At 52.2% G+C, this 15,944-nt stretch overlaps 2 protein-coding genes across 5 annotated transcripts in view; one reads left to right on the top strand and one right to left on the bottom strand.

Annotated features, from left to right (window-relative positions):
- Positions 1–2,527: 2,527 nt before the first annotated feature.
- Positions 2,528–3,474, bottom strand: LOC114811160 (vegetative cell wall protein gp1-like). Its single transcript, XM_029062725.1, has 2 exons — positions 2,695–3,474; positions 2,528–2,638 (listed from the first exon to the last, which is right to left on the bottom strand). Exons 1-2 carry the CDS (start codon positions 3,472–3,474, stop codon positions 2,528–2,530), a joined length of 891 nt encoding a protein of 296 aa, XP_028918558.1.
- A 38-nt stretch (positions 3,475–3,512) lies between these two features.
- SLC25A25 (solute carrier family 25 member 25) overlaps positions 3,513–15,944 on the top strand; it is a 34,503-nt gene continuing 22,071 nt past the window's right edge. For 2 of the 4 annotated variants that reach the window (XM_029061962.1, XM_029061964.1), the window contains exon 1: positions 3,513–3,814. In XM_029061962.1, the coding sequence (XP_028917795.1) occupies positions 3,542–3,814 (273 nt within the window). In that variant the 5' untranslated portion in view covers positions 3,513–3,541. Of the gene's footprint in view, positions 3,815–6,440; positions 6,462–6,759; positions 6,782–15,944 lie in introns of those variants that run through there. The other 2 variants (XM_039911753.1, XM_039911752.1) reach the window with 2 other exon arrangements.

Genomic DNA, 15,944 nt, shown 5'->3' with positions numbered 1-15,944 from the left:
GCGCTTGGAATGGACAATTCCAATCAGCCCCATCATAAATGATGGCCTCGGTTAAGCGCTTACGAGGTGCAGAGCACTGTTCTAAGCGCTGGGGTTAGGGGGAGGGGGAATACAAGGTCATGAGGTGGTCCCTCGTGGGGCTCACAGTCTTCATCCCCATTTCCAGATGAGGGAACTGAGGCCCCGAGAATAACTCCTGGCTCAGTGGAAAGACCCCGGGCTTGAGAGTCAGAGGTCCTGGGTTCGAATCCCGGCTCGGCCACTTGTCAGCTGTGTGACCGTGGGCAAGTCACTTCACTTCTCTGGGCCTCAGTGACCTCATCTGTAAAATGGGGATTAACTGTGACACTCACGGGGGACAACCTGATCACCTCGTATCCTCTCCAGCGCTTAAAACAGCGCTTAGCACAGAGTAAGCGCTTAACAAATGCCAACATTATTATTATTATTGACAATAATTATTAACAATAATAATAATAAAGTTGGTATTTGTTAAACGCTTACTCTGTGCTAAACACCGTTCTAAACACTGCTGGATTACAAAGTAAGCGGGTTGTCCCATAGAGGGCTCACAGTCTTCGTCCCCATTTTCCAGACAAGGTAACTGAGGCACAGAGAAGTGAAGTCACTTCAAGGTCACCCAGCTGACAAGCGGCGGAGCGGGAATTTGAACCCAAGACCTCTGACTCCCAAGCCCGGGCTCTTTCCACTAAGCCATGAGAAGTGAAGTGACTTGCCCAGAGTCACACAGCAGAAAGGTGGCGGAGTCGGAATTAGAACCCATGACCTCTCTGACTCCCAAACCCGGGCTCTTTCCACTGAGCCACGCTGCTTCTGTGAGCCCTATGTGGGACCACCTGATGACCCTCTACCTACCCCAGTGCTTAGAACAGCGCTTGGCACATAGTAAACCCTTAACAAATACCAACATTATTATTAGAGAAGCAGTGTGGCTCAGTGGAAAGAGCCCGGGCTTTGGAGTCAGAGGTCATGAGTTCGAATTCCGCCTCTGCCACTTGTCAGCTGTGTGACTGTGGGCAAGTCACTTAATTTCTCTGGGCCTCAATTACCTCATCTGTAAAATGGGGATTAAGACTGAGCCCCACGTGGGACAACCTGATTCCCCTGTGTCTACCCCAGCGCTTAGAACAGTGCTCTGCACATAGTAAGCGCTTAACAAATACCAACATTATTATTATTATTTTTAAAAAATGCGTTTTAATTCTCCGGATCGCTGTGGTTCCTCGCTCTCTCTTGGAGGGGCGTGTGCTATTTAATAATAATGATGGTACTCATATAATAATATATACTAATGATATATTAGTATATATTATTATATAGTACATTATATATACTACTATATAATAATATAGTAGTATATATTAATATACTAATAATGATGGCGCTTACTATGTGCGAAGCACTGTTCTAAGCGCTGGGGAGGATACAAGGTGATCAGGTTGTCCCAAGTGGGGCTCCCAGTCTTCATCCCCATTTTACAGATGGGGTAACTGAGGCCCAGAGAAGCGAAGTGACTTGCCCAAAGTCACACAGCTGACAAGTGGCGGAGCGGGGATTCGAACCCACGACCATTTGGAACTTACCATTGCCCGCCCTGTTTGCCAATCATGCTATTTTCAGCCTCTGGCTCAAGAGAGAAGCGGCGTGGCTCAGTGGAGAGAGCGTGGATTTGGGAGTCGGATGTTGTGGGTTCTAATCCCCGCTCTGCCACTGATCAGCTGTGTGACCTTGGGCCAGTCACTTCACTTCTCTGGGCCTCAGTGACCTCATCTGGAAAATGGGGGGGGGGGGGGGAAGATTGTGAGCCCCACGTGGGACAACCTGATGACCTGGTATTCATTCAAAAGTATTTACTGAGCCCTTACTATGTGCAGAGCACTGTACTAAGCGCTACTAAGCGGTTGGAACCTTGTACCTACCCTAATGCTTAGAACAGTGCTTAACAAATACTCTTATAATTATTATTATATTATATATTATTACAATAATATATTATACTATATTATTATATATAATATATTATACTATATAATATATAAATTATTATTATTATTATTATTGTTCCCGACTCTGCAGCTTGCGGCGTGTGACCTTGGGCAAGCCACTCCACTTTCTGGGCCTCAGTTCCCCCGTCTGTAAAATGGGGATTAAAAGCAGCGCGGCCAGTGGAAAGAGGCCGGGCTTGGGAGTCAGAGGTCATGGGTTCGAATCCCCTCTCGGCCACCTGTCGGCTGGGTGACTGTGGGCGAGTCCCTTCACTTCTCTGGGCCTCAGTTTCCTCATCTGTCAAATGGGGATGAAGACTGTGAGCCCCACGTGGGACCACCTCATTCCCCTGTATCTCCCCCAGCGCTTAGAACAGCGCTTGGCACATAGTCAGCGCTTAACCAATGCAATTATCATGATTATTATTATCAACAAATATCAGCATTATTATTTTTATCCTGCATCCGCTGGCGGGCCCGGGCTCCGGTTTGAACCTCCCCTGGCCGAGGAGCCCGATTGGCTAATCCCTCCTCTCCGGGGCGAGGGCTGCGGGCGCCCATTGGCTGGCGCTGGAGGGGAGGTGGGCGCCCATTGGCTGACGCCGGAGGGGGCGGGCGGCCATTGGCTGGCGCTGGAGGGAGGAGGGGGGCCACTGGCTGGAGCTGGAGGGGGCGGGCGGCCGCTGGCTGGCGCTGGAGAGAGGTGGGTGTCCATTGGCTGGCGCTGGACGGAGGCGGGCGCCCATTGGCCGGCACAGAAGGGAGGCGGGCGGCCCATTGGCCGGCGCTGGGGGGGAAGCGTGCGGCCCCCGACCGGCTCAGGAGGGAGGCGGGCGGCCCTCGCCCGGCGCTGGGGAGAAGTGGGCGCCCATCGGCCGGCGCAGGAGGGGGCGGGTGTCCATCGGCCGGCGCTGGAGGGAGACGGGCGCCTATTGGTTGGCACAGAAGGGAAGCGGGCGCCCATTGGCCGGCACAGAAGGGAGGCGGGCGCCCATTGGCCGGCGCTGGGGGGAAGCGTGCGGCCCCCGACCGGCTCAGGAGGGAGGCGGGCGGCCCTCGCCCGGCGCTGGGGAGAAGTGGGCGCCCATCGGCCGGCGCAGGAGGGGGCGGGTGTCCATCGGCCGGCGCTGGAGGGAGACGGGCGCCTATTGGTTGGCACAGAAGGCAGGCGGGCGCCCATTGGCCGGCACAGAAGGGAGGCGGGCGCCCATTGGCCGGCACAGAAGGGAGGCGGGCGCCCATTGGCCGGCGCTGGGGGGAAGCGTGCGGCCCCCGACCGGCTCAGGAGGGAGGCGGGCGGCCCTCGCCCGGCGCTGGGGAGAAGTGGGCGCCCATTGGCCGGCGCAGGAGGGGCGGCGGGCGCCCATTGGCCGGCGCGGAAGGGAGGCGGGCCGCCATTGGCCGGCGGGAGGCGGGGTTCCCGGAAGCGCGGGTGTCGGTTGTCCCGGCGGGCGGGCGCTGGCGCCATTTACCGGCGTCTGTCGGGGCGGGCGGGCGAGCGGGCGGGCGGGCAGGCAGGCGTGCGCGCGCTCCCGATGGTGAGCAGCGTGCTGTGCCGCTGCGGGGGCGCGCCCGGCCCGGACTCCGCCGCTGCCGCCGCTGCTCCGGGGGGAGAAGGAGGAGGAGGAGACCGAGGAGACCGAGGAGACCCGTGCGGCGGGGCCGTGTGCGGGGGCCCCGACCACCGCCTGCGCCTCTGGCTGCTCTTCCAGAAGCTCGACGTCAACCGCGACGGCGGCCTGTGCGTCAACGACCTGGCCGTGGGGCTGCGGCGGCTGGGGCTGCACCGCACCGAGGGAGAGCTCCGGGTGAGGTCCCCTCGCCCCCCGGCCTGCCCGCCCCACGAGGAGCGCGCGTGGTATTTGGGAAGCGCGCACTCGCGAGGCTTCATCCCCATTTGACAGATGAGCTCACTGAGGCCCAGAGGAGGCAGAGAAGCAGCGTGGCTCAGTGGAAAGAGCCCGGCCTTGGGAGTCATTCATTCAATAGTATTGATTGAGCGCTTCCTAGGTGCAGAGCCCTGGACTAAGCGCTTGGAATGAACGAGGCGGCAACAGATAGAGACGGTCCCTGCCCTTGGACGGGCTTACCGTCTAATCGAGTCAGAGGTCATGGGTTCGAATCCCGGCGCGGCCACTTGTCAGCTGCGGGGCCACTTGTCAGCTGCGGGGCCGTGGGCAAGTCACTTCACTTCTCTGGGCCTCAGTGGCCTCATTCGTAAAATGGGGATTAAGGGTGAGCCTCATGTGGGACAGTGGGATCTCCCCCAGCGCCTAGAACAGTGCTCTGCACGTAGGAAGCGCTGAACAAATACCAACATTATTGAAGGGACTTGCCCCCAGTCCCCCAGCTGGCAAGGGGAGGAGCCGGGATTCGAACCTGTGACCTCTGACTCCCAAGCCCGGGCTCTTGCCACTGAGCCACCCTGACATGGTGGGATGGGCCAAACCCTGACTCGGTGCAGAGCACTGCGCTGAGCGCTGGAGGGAGATCCGGGCTCCTCGGGGTGGGGGGGTCCCGCGTGATCTGCCAGCTTCGCTTCCCTGGGCCTCAGTGACCTCATCTGGAAAATGGGGATGAAGACTGGGAGCCCCACGGGGGACCACCTCATTCCCCTGTATCTCCCCCAGCGCTTAGAACAGTGCTGTGCACATAGTAAGCGCTTAACAGATACCAACGTTATTATTATTAATTAATGTTAATATTGTTGTTGTTATTGTGAGTCTTCCCCCCCATTTTGCAGATGAGGGTGTCGAGGCCCGGAGAAGTGACTGGCCCCCAGTCACCCAGGTGGCAGAGGCGGGATTCGAACCCGTGACCTCCGGCTGCCGGGCTCTTGCCACTGAGCCACTCTGCGGGGGCGGGGAAAAACCACCCCCTTTGATCCAAAGCGTGCAGCACAGCCCCCTGCACACTGGGGGGGGGCTCCCCAACCCCCTCTCCCCCCCACCGACACCTCTTAGAGACGCAGCGTGGCTCACTGGCAAGAGTCCTGACTGGGGAGTCAGAGGTCGTGGGTTCGAATCCCGCATCCGCCCCTTGTCTGCTGGGAGACCTTGGGCAAGTCTCTGGGCCTCAGTGACCTCGTCTGGAAAAGGGGGATGAAAAAAGGGGAGCCCCACGTGGGACAGTCTGATGCCCCTGTATCTCCCCCAGCGCTTAGGACAGTGCTCCGCACGTAGTAAGCGCTTAACAAATACCATCATCATTATTCTTATTGTTACCTCTTAGAGAACCGTGGCTGGGGTGGAAAGAGCCCGGGCCTGGGAGTCGGAGGTCGCGGGTTCTAATCCCCGCGCCCCGGGTGACTTTGGGCAGGTCACTTGACTGCTCGGGGCCCCGGTGGCCTCCTCTGCAAAACGGGGATTCAGACGGTGAGCCCCCCCCCCCGATGACCCTCTCTCTCCCCCAGTGCTTAGAACAGTGCTCAGCACACAGTAAACGCTTTACAAATGCCAACGTTATTATTATTATTCCCCGATTAGACTGTGAGCCCATCGTTAGGCAGGGATGGGCTCTGTCTGTTGCTGAATTGCCCATTCCAAGCGCTTAGTACAGTGCTCTGCACATGGTAAGCGCTCAAATACTATTGAATGAATAAATAATGATTAGACACCCCCAGACCCCGCAGCCCCAGGTGGTGCGGGAACTTCGAATCGGCGCTTAGAACAGTGCCGGGCACATCGTAGGTGCTTAATGACTACTGTAGTTTAGCCCCCCCCCCCCGTGACGCTCGGCACAGCGCCCCGCCCGCCCCCGGTAGTCGCTTAGTCGATAGTAATAAAAACCGTGTGCCGAAAAGGGTTGGTCAGGAGGTGGCCGACGTCCAGGCCGCTCCCGGGGACCCCGCGGAATTGGGCCTGTTGGTCCCAAGGGGGTCGCAGAATCAGTCACCGGGCGCCTGCCGTGTGCGGAGCACTGCCCTAAGCGTTGGGGAGGGTGCCGTACGAACGGCCAGCCGAGGCTTGGGTTGGCCCGGGTGGTGGCTCTGCCGGTGTCGACTAAGCGGTGACCATCCAGGCCGAGGAGATTGACCTCCGGCCCCGGGTTCGATGAAATCACCAGGATGGACGTTGGGCAGCCTAAAAGAGCAGTCATCCTTCTTCAGGCCACGTGGCATGCCAGTTTTGCCCGGCCCTTCCCAATCCATGACGGCAGAAGCAGTAATGATAATAACGTGGGTATTTGTTAAGCGCTTACTACGTGCAGAGCACTGTTCTAAGCGCCGGGGTAGATTGACAGGATAATCAGGTGGTCCCACGTGAGGCTCACAGTCTTCATCCCCGTTTTGCAGATGAGGTCACTGAGGCCCAGAGAAGTGAAGTGACTTGCCCGCGGTCACACAGCTGACAAATGTGGCCGAGCCGGGATTCGAACCCGTGACCTCTGACTCCCAAGCCCGGGCTCTTTCCACCGAGCCACGCTGCTTCTCCGCAAGCAAGCCGCCGGCCTGGGGTAAATGCAGATTTAATACTCTGGTGGATGGGTCCTTTGCGTGGGTGCCGACGCAAAGATGGGATCGGGTCTGGGGCCATCGGAGGCGGCCGGTGGCCGCCGAGGAGTTACGTTTTTCAAACTCGATCTGAAGAAGTTAGGCGGGTCACTGTGTCCCGTCGATCCGTGGCACACCTACTGTCGACCCTATCCCGTTTTCCTTGGCGGCCCCTTCTGAGGGCAACTGTGAGTTGGCTGCCAACTCGTTGCTCACGGGAGATTGTTTCCTCCTCCAGGTCTGAAGAGAGAAATTGAGCCAAAGGGAACTGGAATTGCATGATGTAAGGCCACTTAAAAAAAAAAATAAAATAAATAAATCTGCATTTGGGCCTTTCAGCTGTTGAAGGAGGTACACTGGTGTGCTGTTTCACATTAAAATGAGGCCTGGTAAATAAACATCAAGGCCACAGAGGGGATGTTTTGTCTTCACTGGCTGTACAGCTCGGTGAACCTCTGGGTGTGGGTAAAAGGCTTTAAGGGGGGAAAAAAAAGCTCCCTTTCAAGTTGATCACCCACACCAGACAACAGGAAAGTCTCTTGGGTACATTTTAAAAAGACAGTCTGGAGAATCACCATGTGCCAAGTGGCTTAAAACCACACTGCCTCCTTTTGAAGTGGTAAAGCGATGATCTGGGGGAGTTTACGTAAAAAGCCGGAGGGTCCGCCCTGTCAGATTAGACGGCAGGTACCCAGATTTTGGGGGGCACAGATAAGAATCCCCGCGGTGATGCTCGCGGGCAGGGAACGCGTCTGCTGATCCTGTGGTATTGTGCTCTCCCCGGCGCTTAGTACGCCCCCCTGCACGTAGCGTGCGCTCAGTAAATAGGATTGATCGATGATAAGTGTCTGGTCGATGGCCCGTCACGGGATGAGGCCCAAGAGCCAAACAGAACCCATGTCCGAAAACTGTTTGGTTTGTGCTTAGGACGGGGCTTTGCCGTTCTTATCAGTGGTGGTGGGTTAGAGTACAGGCCTCGTGACTCCACACGCACCGTCCCCTCCTTGTCTCCGGACCGCAGCTGGAGGCGAAAAGTTTTCTGTAGAAGCAAACTGACAAGCCGTTGGGCCCTTCTTTCTTGCAGGAGGGATTGGGAAACTCAAAGGAAAGGAAAATTACTTAAAATGGAATTGGGCAGAGAGACCAATGGCAGCGAGCCAGGGAAATTATTCTGTGGAAAAAGCATGCCGGTAGCTGATTCTGGGACAAAGGGGTGGGGGCGGGGTGGGGGTGCAGAGAAGGGCGGATTCAGAAAAGATGATTTTGAGAACTGTCTTCACTGATGTCAGGTCTAATTATAGCATTTATTAAGCTTCCCTTTTAAGGCATGTTCTTATGACCAACCAGAAGCAGGATTTTAAAGTATAGGTTAGAGGGGGCTGGTCAGCTGAAAGAAAATAAGCGGGTGAATGGGTAAATAACATCGAGTCCCAAACTAGTGGAGGTGATGCGGCGAGGGAGGGGGCCGTAGACTATTTTGAGGTGATAATCTGCAACTCAGGCGCAGTCCACATTTGTATTTGTTAAGCGCTTACTATCTGCCGAGCGCTCTTCTAAGCGTCAGGGTAGATACAGGGTAATCAGGCTGTCCCACGTGAGGCTCACAGTCTTAATGCCCATTTTAATAATAATAATAATAATAATATAATAGTGTTGGTATTTGTAAGCGCTTACTATGTGCCGAGCAATGTTCTAAGCACTGGGGGAGATAGAGGGGAATCAGATTGTCCCATGTGAGGCTCACAGTCTTAGTCCCCATTTTACAGATGAGGTAACTGAGGCATTGAAAAGTTAAGTGACTTGCCCAGTCACACAGCTGATAGGTGGCGGAGCAGGGATTAGAACCCGTGACCCCTGAGTCCTAAACCCGTGCTCTTTCCACTGAGCCACGCTGCTTCTCAAAGCATTCTATATACCAGTTAATCAGGTCGGACCGTCTATATACCAATTAATCAGGTCAGACAGTCCCTGCCCTATGCGGGGCTCAGTCTCAATCCCCATTTTCTGGATGAAGCATCTGAGACCCAGAGAAGTGAAGTGATTTGCCCAAGGTCACACAGCAGACAAGTAATAGAAATTTGCTTTCATGGTGTAAGCCAGCCCATGGTGTGAAAGGCTTTGCTACTGTGAGAAGCAGCAGGGCGCCGTGGATCGAGCGGGGGCCTGGGAGTCAGAAAGTCATGAGTTCTAATCCCGGCTCTGCCGCTCGTCTGCAGTGGGACTTCCCTCGGCCAAGTCACTTCACCTCTCTGGGCCTCAATTCCCTCATCTGTAAAATGGGGATTAAGGCTGTGTGATTCCCCATGTGGGACAGGGACGGTGTCCGACCCGACTGGGCCTGTATCCACCCCAGCATTTAGTACAGTGCCTGGCACCCAGTAAGCACCTAACAAATACCATAATTTTTTATTATATTACTCTGCTACCCTTTTTTTGTTGTTACCCTTGTTTATCGTTCCTGGTTTCTAAAAAAGAAAATGTTTTTACTTGGGTTCGGCAGCGGACGTTTACAGTCACTGATAACTTTCTTCTCTTAGTACATCAGTGATGAAAGGAGTGGGTTATTTTGAAGATGATGATAATTGTCCCGTGGAGTGACTTCATAAAATTTGACATCCAGTCAAGCTAAAAGCTTAAACTGTGATTGCACAGTAGCAAAAGAAATGCTCCTAAAAGTCATGTTTCAAGGCTATCCTGTGGTGGGGGTGGAAGATTGGAGAACCATTAACCTGTCCTGTCCCAAGACTTCGCCATGACCTACCTGAGCTGGGTGAATGGTGCAACCACCTGTTGACTCAAAGCTGATTCCTGGACTCGGAGGGAAAGCCGGGTTTACTCACCTCAGAGCTCCTGGGATCCTAGGAGCGGGGTAGAGAAAAGGTGGCGTGTGTTCGTGTGCTCAATCAATTGTGATTTTGAAATCCTCAGCCTATATTATATTATTGACGTTCTTACCCTCAGGCAGAATTAGGTCCTGGACAGTTAACCATTTCTCCTGGATGTGTATCTAAAGCCTTTATGGGGTTCCCAGTTGGCCCAAGTTTTTTTTTTTTTTAAACTTGGTGAGTCAGAGGGTGGGGTGCCATTTATTTAAGGTCCTGAGAGGGGGTAAATTTGAAAAAGGAAATTGCAGATTTTTGCAGAAAGAGAACGTCTTTGTCTCAGAGGTTTTTAGGAAGGCGTCAGTCCTGAAAAACTGACCTCTTTTAGAGCTAGTAGTAACCAAGGCAGTACTACAGATTAGTGAGATAGTTGAGGTAGTATTTTCTGTCTACCTGGTGTCCCCCAGATAAGGAATTTACCTTACCAATTTGAAGGCTTGATCTGGAGAGCATTTTGCCTTTGCTGTCAGATATCTCCAAATCAGCTTCTTGAATTCTGTGGTGAGCTGCTCTGAACCCGCCACCCTATGCTTCCAACAGGCAATCAACAGGCCATTTGACTTTGGGACCCGAGGCCCCAGAAAGAATGGCTGGCTCTTAGGAGACAGGGTCATTTGAGCCTCTGTCCTCTATGTCGCCTGGTTTCCCTCGGGCCTGGAGTAAGGCCCCGTGTCCTTTTAAAAAATGGAATTACATTCTATGAGACAAGCACAATGCCAAACCCTGGTGTAGGTGTGAGGTAATCCAATCAAAGTCCCCCTTGGTCCATCAGTCGTAGCTATCGAGTGCTTACTGTGTGCGGAGCACTGAGGAGAGTACGGTATAACAATAAACAGACGCATTCTCTGCCCAGAGACAAGCTTAGAGTCTAGGGCCCAAAAGTGGCTCGCAAACTAAGAGGGCGGAAGAGCAGGTGGTCTCATCTCCCCGCTTCCTAGATGGGGAAAATTGGCCCAGAGTGGTTAAATGACTTGCCCAAGGTCACACAGCAGGCCAGCGGCAGAGCTGGGTTGAGAACCTAGGTCTTCTGACTCCCAATCCCATTCTCTTTCCACTAGACTATGATCGTAGAGTATTAGGAAAGGGAGAATGTTTGTTAAATCTTACGTCTCTTTTAGGGCATAATTACTCTAGGCTCCTTTTTAATTAGCTAGTCTGTTCAATCTAATGGAAATATAGGGACTAGATTAAGATGAGCTATAGAAAGGTGGGGCTTGTACTCTGAAGTTCATTTTTGTTCATTTGTGAACAAGAAGCTCCAGGTTGACTGCCTAATTGGGATCTTAGGGTGGAGCGGTTTTCTCAAATCCTGCAGATCTATTGATCGTGAAGAACTTTGAGGTTTGGGGAATTGAAGCCAAATGGGAATGAGCTAATTGGGCAGCTTTTCTTCTCTTGCAGTTATGATGGGAGCTAGAAGTACTGCTTCAAAATGGGCGTTGCTTTTAGTTTATGCTTTCTGTACACCTTTCTCATCAGCCCCCAGTCCTGTGCCTCAGTTTTCTCATCTGTAAAATGAGGATGAGAACCGTCAGCCCCATGGGGAACATGAACTGTGTCCAACCTGATTAAGTTGTATCTACCCCAGCGCTTAGTACAGTGCCTCTGTATTAGATAGGACTCAGGGTTTGCCTCCAACTTGCGAAGGTGAGAAGTAAAACCCAGAGAGTGGCCCAGTGGATAGAGCAAAGGCCTGGGAGTCAGAAGGACCTGGGTTCCCAATCCCCATCTGCTCTGTGACCTCGGGCCAGTCACTACCCTGCTCTGAGCCTCAGTTCCCTCATCTCTAAAAGGGGAATTAAGACCTTGAGCCCCACGCGGGATGTGGACTGTGCCCAAGCCGGTTACTATATTTCTACCCCAGTTCTTAGAACAATGCCTGGCATATAGTAAGCGCTTAACAAACTCCATTTGCAAAACAAAAAAACAAAAAAACCCTGCCAAGTCAGGTATAGAGTGAAGGCCAACTACCTCTCCTTTCCTAACACAAGGGAAAGAAGTCCAAAAGGGAAAGGAGCACTGGCCGAAGAACTCTTGCTAGAGAAATGGCGGGGTACAGTTAAAGGGGAAGCAGTATGGGCATAATGGAAAAAGCCTGGGTTTGGGAGTTAGAGGACCTGGATTCCAACCACTCCCTTGTCCTTGCTCCCTGTCTGCCGTTTGATTGGTGCCTCAGTTTCCTCATCTTTAAAATGGGGATTAAATCCCCCTCTCTCCACTTCTGCCGTGAGCCCCAGTTCGGGCCGGGATCGTGTCCAACCCGAGGACTATACTGAGGGGCTTAGTACAGTGCTAGGCACTTAGTAAGCACTTAACAAGTACCATAATTTTTTATTTAAAGGGATGCATAATATTTAGACAAAAACGAAAGTGGTTTTGTTGTGAGAAATGGCTGCGAACTGCGCATGAGAATTTTCCCTCTCCCCATCAGAACAGGGCAGAGGATGTAGTCACCTTTTACGCCTGTGCGGTCCAGCTGCACTGACCCCCAGGGAGTCAGCTGATATGGGGTGAACAGCCCTTTATATGGCTCAGAAATGGAGACCTGGGCAGGAGCACTTAGTTCATTTCCTAGTAGTAGTTAACAGTAATGACTCCTACTACAGCCTGGCCTGCACACTCTGCTCCTCTAGTGGCAGCTTACTCGCTGTTCCCCGATCTCCCCTATCCCGCCGCCGAACCCTTTCCCACATCCTCCCCCTAGCCTGGAAATCCCTCCCCTTCCATTCAAGCCAGACTACCTGCTCTTTCCATCTTCAAAGCATTATTGAGGTCACATCTCCTCTAAGAGACTTTCCCCAGTGAAGCCGTCTTTTCCCCTGTTTGCTCTCCCTTCTGCGTCAACTGTGCACTTCGATCTGTGACCTTTGGACGTGTGATATGCGCTCCACTCCCAACCCCAGAAATTATGTACATACCTTTATATATTATAAATTATCCTAATGTCTGCCTCCCCTTTAGACTCTCTTTGTTATGGGCAAGGATAGTGTCTGCTAATTCTGCTATACTGTACTCTCCCAAGGGTGTAGCGCAGTGCTCTGTACATTGTAAGTGCTCAGTAAATACCATTGACTGATATTGACTAAGCACTTAGTGTGTGCAGAGCACTTTACTAAGCACTGGGAAAGAATACTCAGGTGGGAATTAGATACAGTCCCTGTCCCCAGGGGGACTAGTCCCAGAGCCTGGACCACTCTGGCTACACCTACCTGCCTTTAGCTGTCCCCTCTGTAGTCTGGGGTGACCTTCTGTCCCAAACACTTAAAATATCTTCTGCAGCCTGTGGCCTTGTCCCAGCTTCTCATTTGCCCAGACCCTAGGTTTGGCCTCTGGTTGTGTCTTCTGGCCCTGGAGGCCGTTACTTCAGAGTCTACGGACTTATCCCTCTCAACTTCTTTATTAACTCAAAACAGTGCAGAAGTGACTGAGAAATGCCTTTGGATGGAGAGACAGAACTGGGAAAGTGGTGGCCAGGAGTACATTGAGCTGCTAACAACCGCACTGACCTACCCAGGCACATTAGCTCAGAAATCTTGGTCTAGAGCCAACAATAGTTCCCCGGGCAGAGTGCAAGAAGCATCGGCTGAAGTGTCTGGGTGGGACTGGTTTAAGTTTCATCCCTGAAAGGTAGAGAATCTCACTGGCCCTTTTTTTTAAAACAACAAAAAAAAAGATGAATGGAAAACTTGAAAAACGACACCTTTTTTGCCAGCTCTGATAAATGAACAGCACTGGCATCTTAGGAGACGTTTCTCATCTGCGGCAAACTCTTGTCCTCTTGGCTTAATATTTTGAGGGAAGCTTGGAAATAGGATGAGTCACACTGTATCTTTTGCAGGGCCACATGGGAGAAACCAGATACGGCAGCTGCTCCTATTCCCGCTGACTCCTTGCATTGGGAGGAAGAGAGTGCTATCATTACAGTCCGGTCAATAGACGCCTGCAGCAATTCTTCCCATTTTCTACTAGCTCGTGGTTGGTGGGACACTGCAGGGAAACGGAGCAGATTCTCCACTGGTTGAGGAAATGAGCAGAAACCAGTTATAGTAGGAGGAGGAAGAGGAGGAGGTATATGAGTAATAGGAGTAGCATGTATCGAGGAGTTTGATAGAGCCACATGCAGTCCAAAGCTCAATTCTCCCCGTCCTATCTAACCTCCTCCTCTTCCACTACAGCCTAGCCCGCATGCTTCACTACTAACACCAGTGTACTCTGCTGTACTTAGATCTCGCCGCTGGACTTTGATCTCATCTCTCTTTCTCTCTCCCCTCCACGCCTGCCCCCCTCTCACTCTCACTGCCGACCCCTTGCTCACATCCTCCTTCCTGTCTGAAACTCCCACCTTCATAGTCAGCAGACCCCCACTCTCCCCATCTTCAAGGCCGTACTAAAATCCTATCTCCTCCAGGAAACCGCTGACTAACCTCATTTCTCCACCCTGTGTGCCTTCCCTTCCACATCACCTATGCACTTGGGTCTGTATCCTTTATGTACTTTGATACTCACTCCACTCTCCCTGCAACCCCACAGCACTTATGCACACTTCCTTATACTCTGCCACTTCCCCTAGTTGTAGTTTATCTTAATGTCTGTCTCCCCCTCTGGATTGTAGACTCCTTGAAGGCAGGGAAGGTGTCCACCGGCTCTCTTGTATTGTACTCTCCCAGGGCTTAGTGCAATGCTCCGCACATGGTAAGATAACTACCCTTGTTTGATTGGTGGTTGCTCTCTGGTGTGTGAAAGTCACCAGTTTCCATAGAGTCACTGTTCTTGCCTTTTATATGCAGCATAATGCACGTTGGTGCTCCCCTCCCCCCCTGCCCCAGCAGATACAGTGGAGCAGGAAGTGGAGTCTTTTTATGACTGGTCCTTCATGCTTTGTGGGCTCTTGCAAGTTTTTCCTCTAGTAAAATTCACATCTGGTGTAGGCTGTTTTGTTAGCTAGGGCCTTCTCTTGAGTCTAATCCATGGAAGACTTTAAGGCTCTAATCTCTAGGCAGGTGGCTGGGCAGCTGAGAAATTCCTTCTTAGATGTGCGTCGTCGTCCAAATGAGCTAAGCCGGCTCTAGGATGTAGCTGAAGGCTAACAGGCGGCCCTTGGCCCAGGTCAACCGATTGCCCCTCATCAAAGGCCCCTGGCCCGGGCCGAAAAGCCTTGATGAGTGGAAGCCCCTTGGAAGTGGCCATTTGGGCATGATATGCCACCTTGCCACCCTGCTCTGCCACCCATTTGCACCTCCTCATCCCACCTGAATGATCTCAGTAAGAAGAGCAAGCGGCTGGTGAGTGGGTTGCTTTTGCACTGGATGATTCAGAATGGTAACAATAATAATAACTGTGGTTTTTGTTAAGCCTGACTGTATGCCAGGCACTGTACTAGGCCCTGGGGCGAATACAAGCAAATACGGTTAGACACAGTCTCTGTCCCACCTGGGCCTCCCAGTCTCAATCCTGGTTTTATAGGTGAGGTAACTGAGCCCCAGGGAAGTGAAGTAACTTGCCGAAAGCCATACAGCAGACAAGTGGCTGACTCCCAAGCCCGTGCTCTATCCACTACGCCATGCTGCTTCTCTCAGAAGGCCTGGGGGAGGGGTGGCATGGTTTGCCTAAAAACCTTCTCCCTGAGTTCTCCTCCATTCTGCGAGACGACTGTTGTGCTGAAAGCAGAAGATCGTATTGACTTTTCAACTGGTAGGGAAATGAGGATTTCAAGAACTGAGGTTACTGGGCGTCTCCGACTTAGTTGTTCTTTCACATTTTGGTTAATTGAGCAAGTTCTAGGCTTCTCGCATCTTTCTTGGACAATCACCGTAACCCGTCACCCCTGAGACTGGTACATTGCCACCAGTAAGTACCATCCATCAAAGAATTAGGTGGCATCTGCCAACCAGGGGAAGCAGCGTGGCCTAGTGGATAGAACATAGGCCTGGAAGTCAGAAGGACCTAGGTTCTAATTCTGGTTCTGCCACTTATCGGCCATGTGACCTTGGACAAGTCACCTCGCTTCTCTGTGCCTCAGTTAACTCATCTGTAAAATGGGGATTAAGACTGTGAACCCCATGTGAAAAAGAGACTGTGTCCATCCTAATTAGCTTGTATCCACCCCAGCAGTTAGAACAGGGCCTGGCACATAGTGCTTAACAAATACCGTTAAAACAAACAAAAAACAACAATACTGACAAAAAAACTACTTCTCAACTCACCTCTCCATCTTCTATAGGATAGGCCCTCTGGAAGCTTTGTCCCAAGCCAGACTTTCCAGTTTCACTTCCTAAAAAGGAAATAGATCAGGGGATTTCACCGTTTTTACCACGGCAGCGTTGTCATCTTTATTTCTTGAATTTCTTCTTTTGTGAATGGGGCAGGTGGTGCCTCTCTTAATTACTGCTTGAGTCACCTGGAAGAAAGGCGTATTAGTGACACATCTTCCACCTATAGTTGGAGCTTCCCTCGGTCACCTCCAAATTGAAGTGCATTTAAATTAACTTGCTGCTTTGTTTCATTCATGATCGTAAAGTTTTATATATGTGGTATTTCAGCCACCTTTTAAACTGGGATCTAGTA

Source organism: Ornithorhynchus anatinus, chromosome 4 (genome assembly GCF_004115215.2).
Source record: "Ornithorhynchus anatinus isolate Pmale09 chromosome 4, mOrnAna1.pri.v4, whole genome shotgun sequence".
Taxonomy (NCBI): domain Eukaryota; kingdom Metazoa; phylum Chordata; class Mammalia; order Monotremata; family Ornithorhynchidae; genus Ornithorhynchus; species Ornithorhynchus anatinus.
This window is presented reverse-complemented; position numbering and strand designations above follow the sequence as displayed.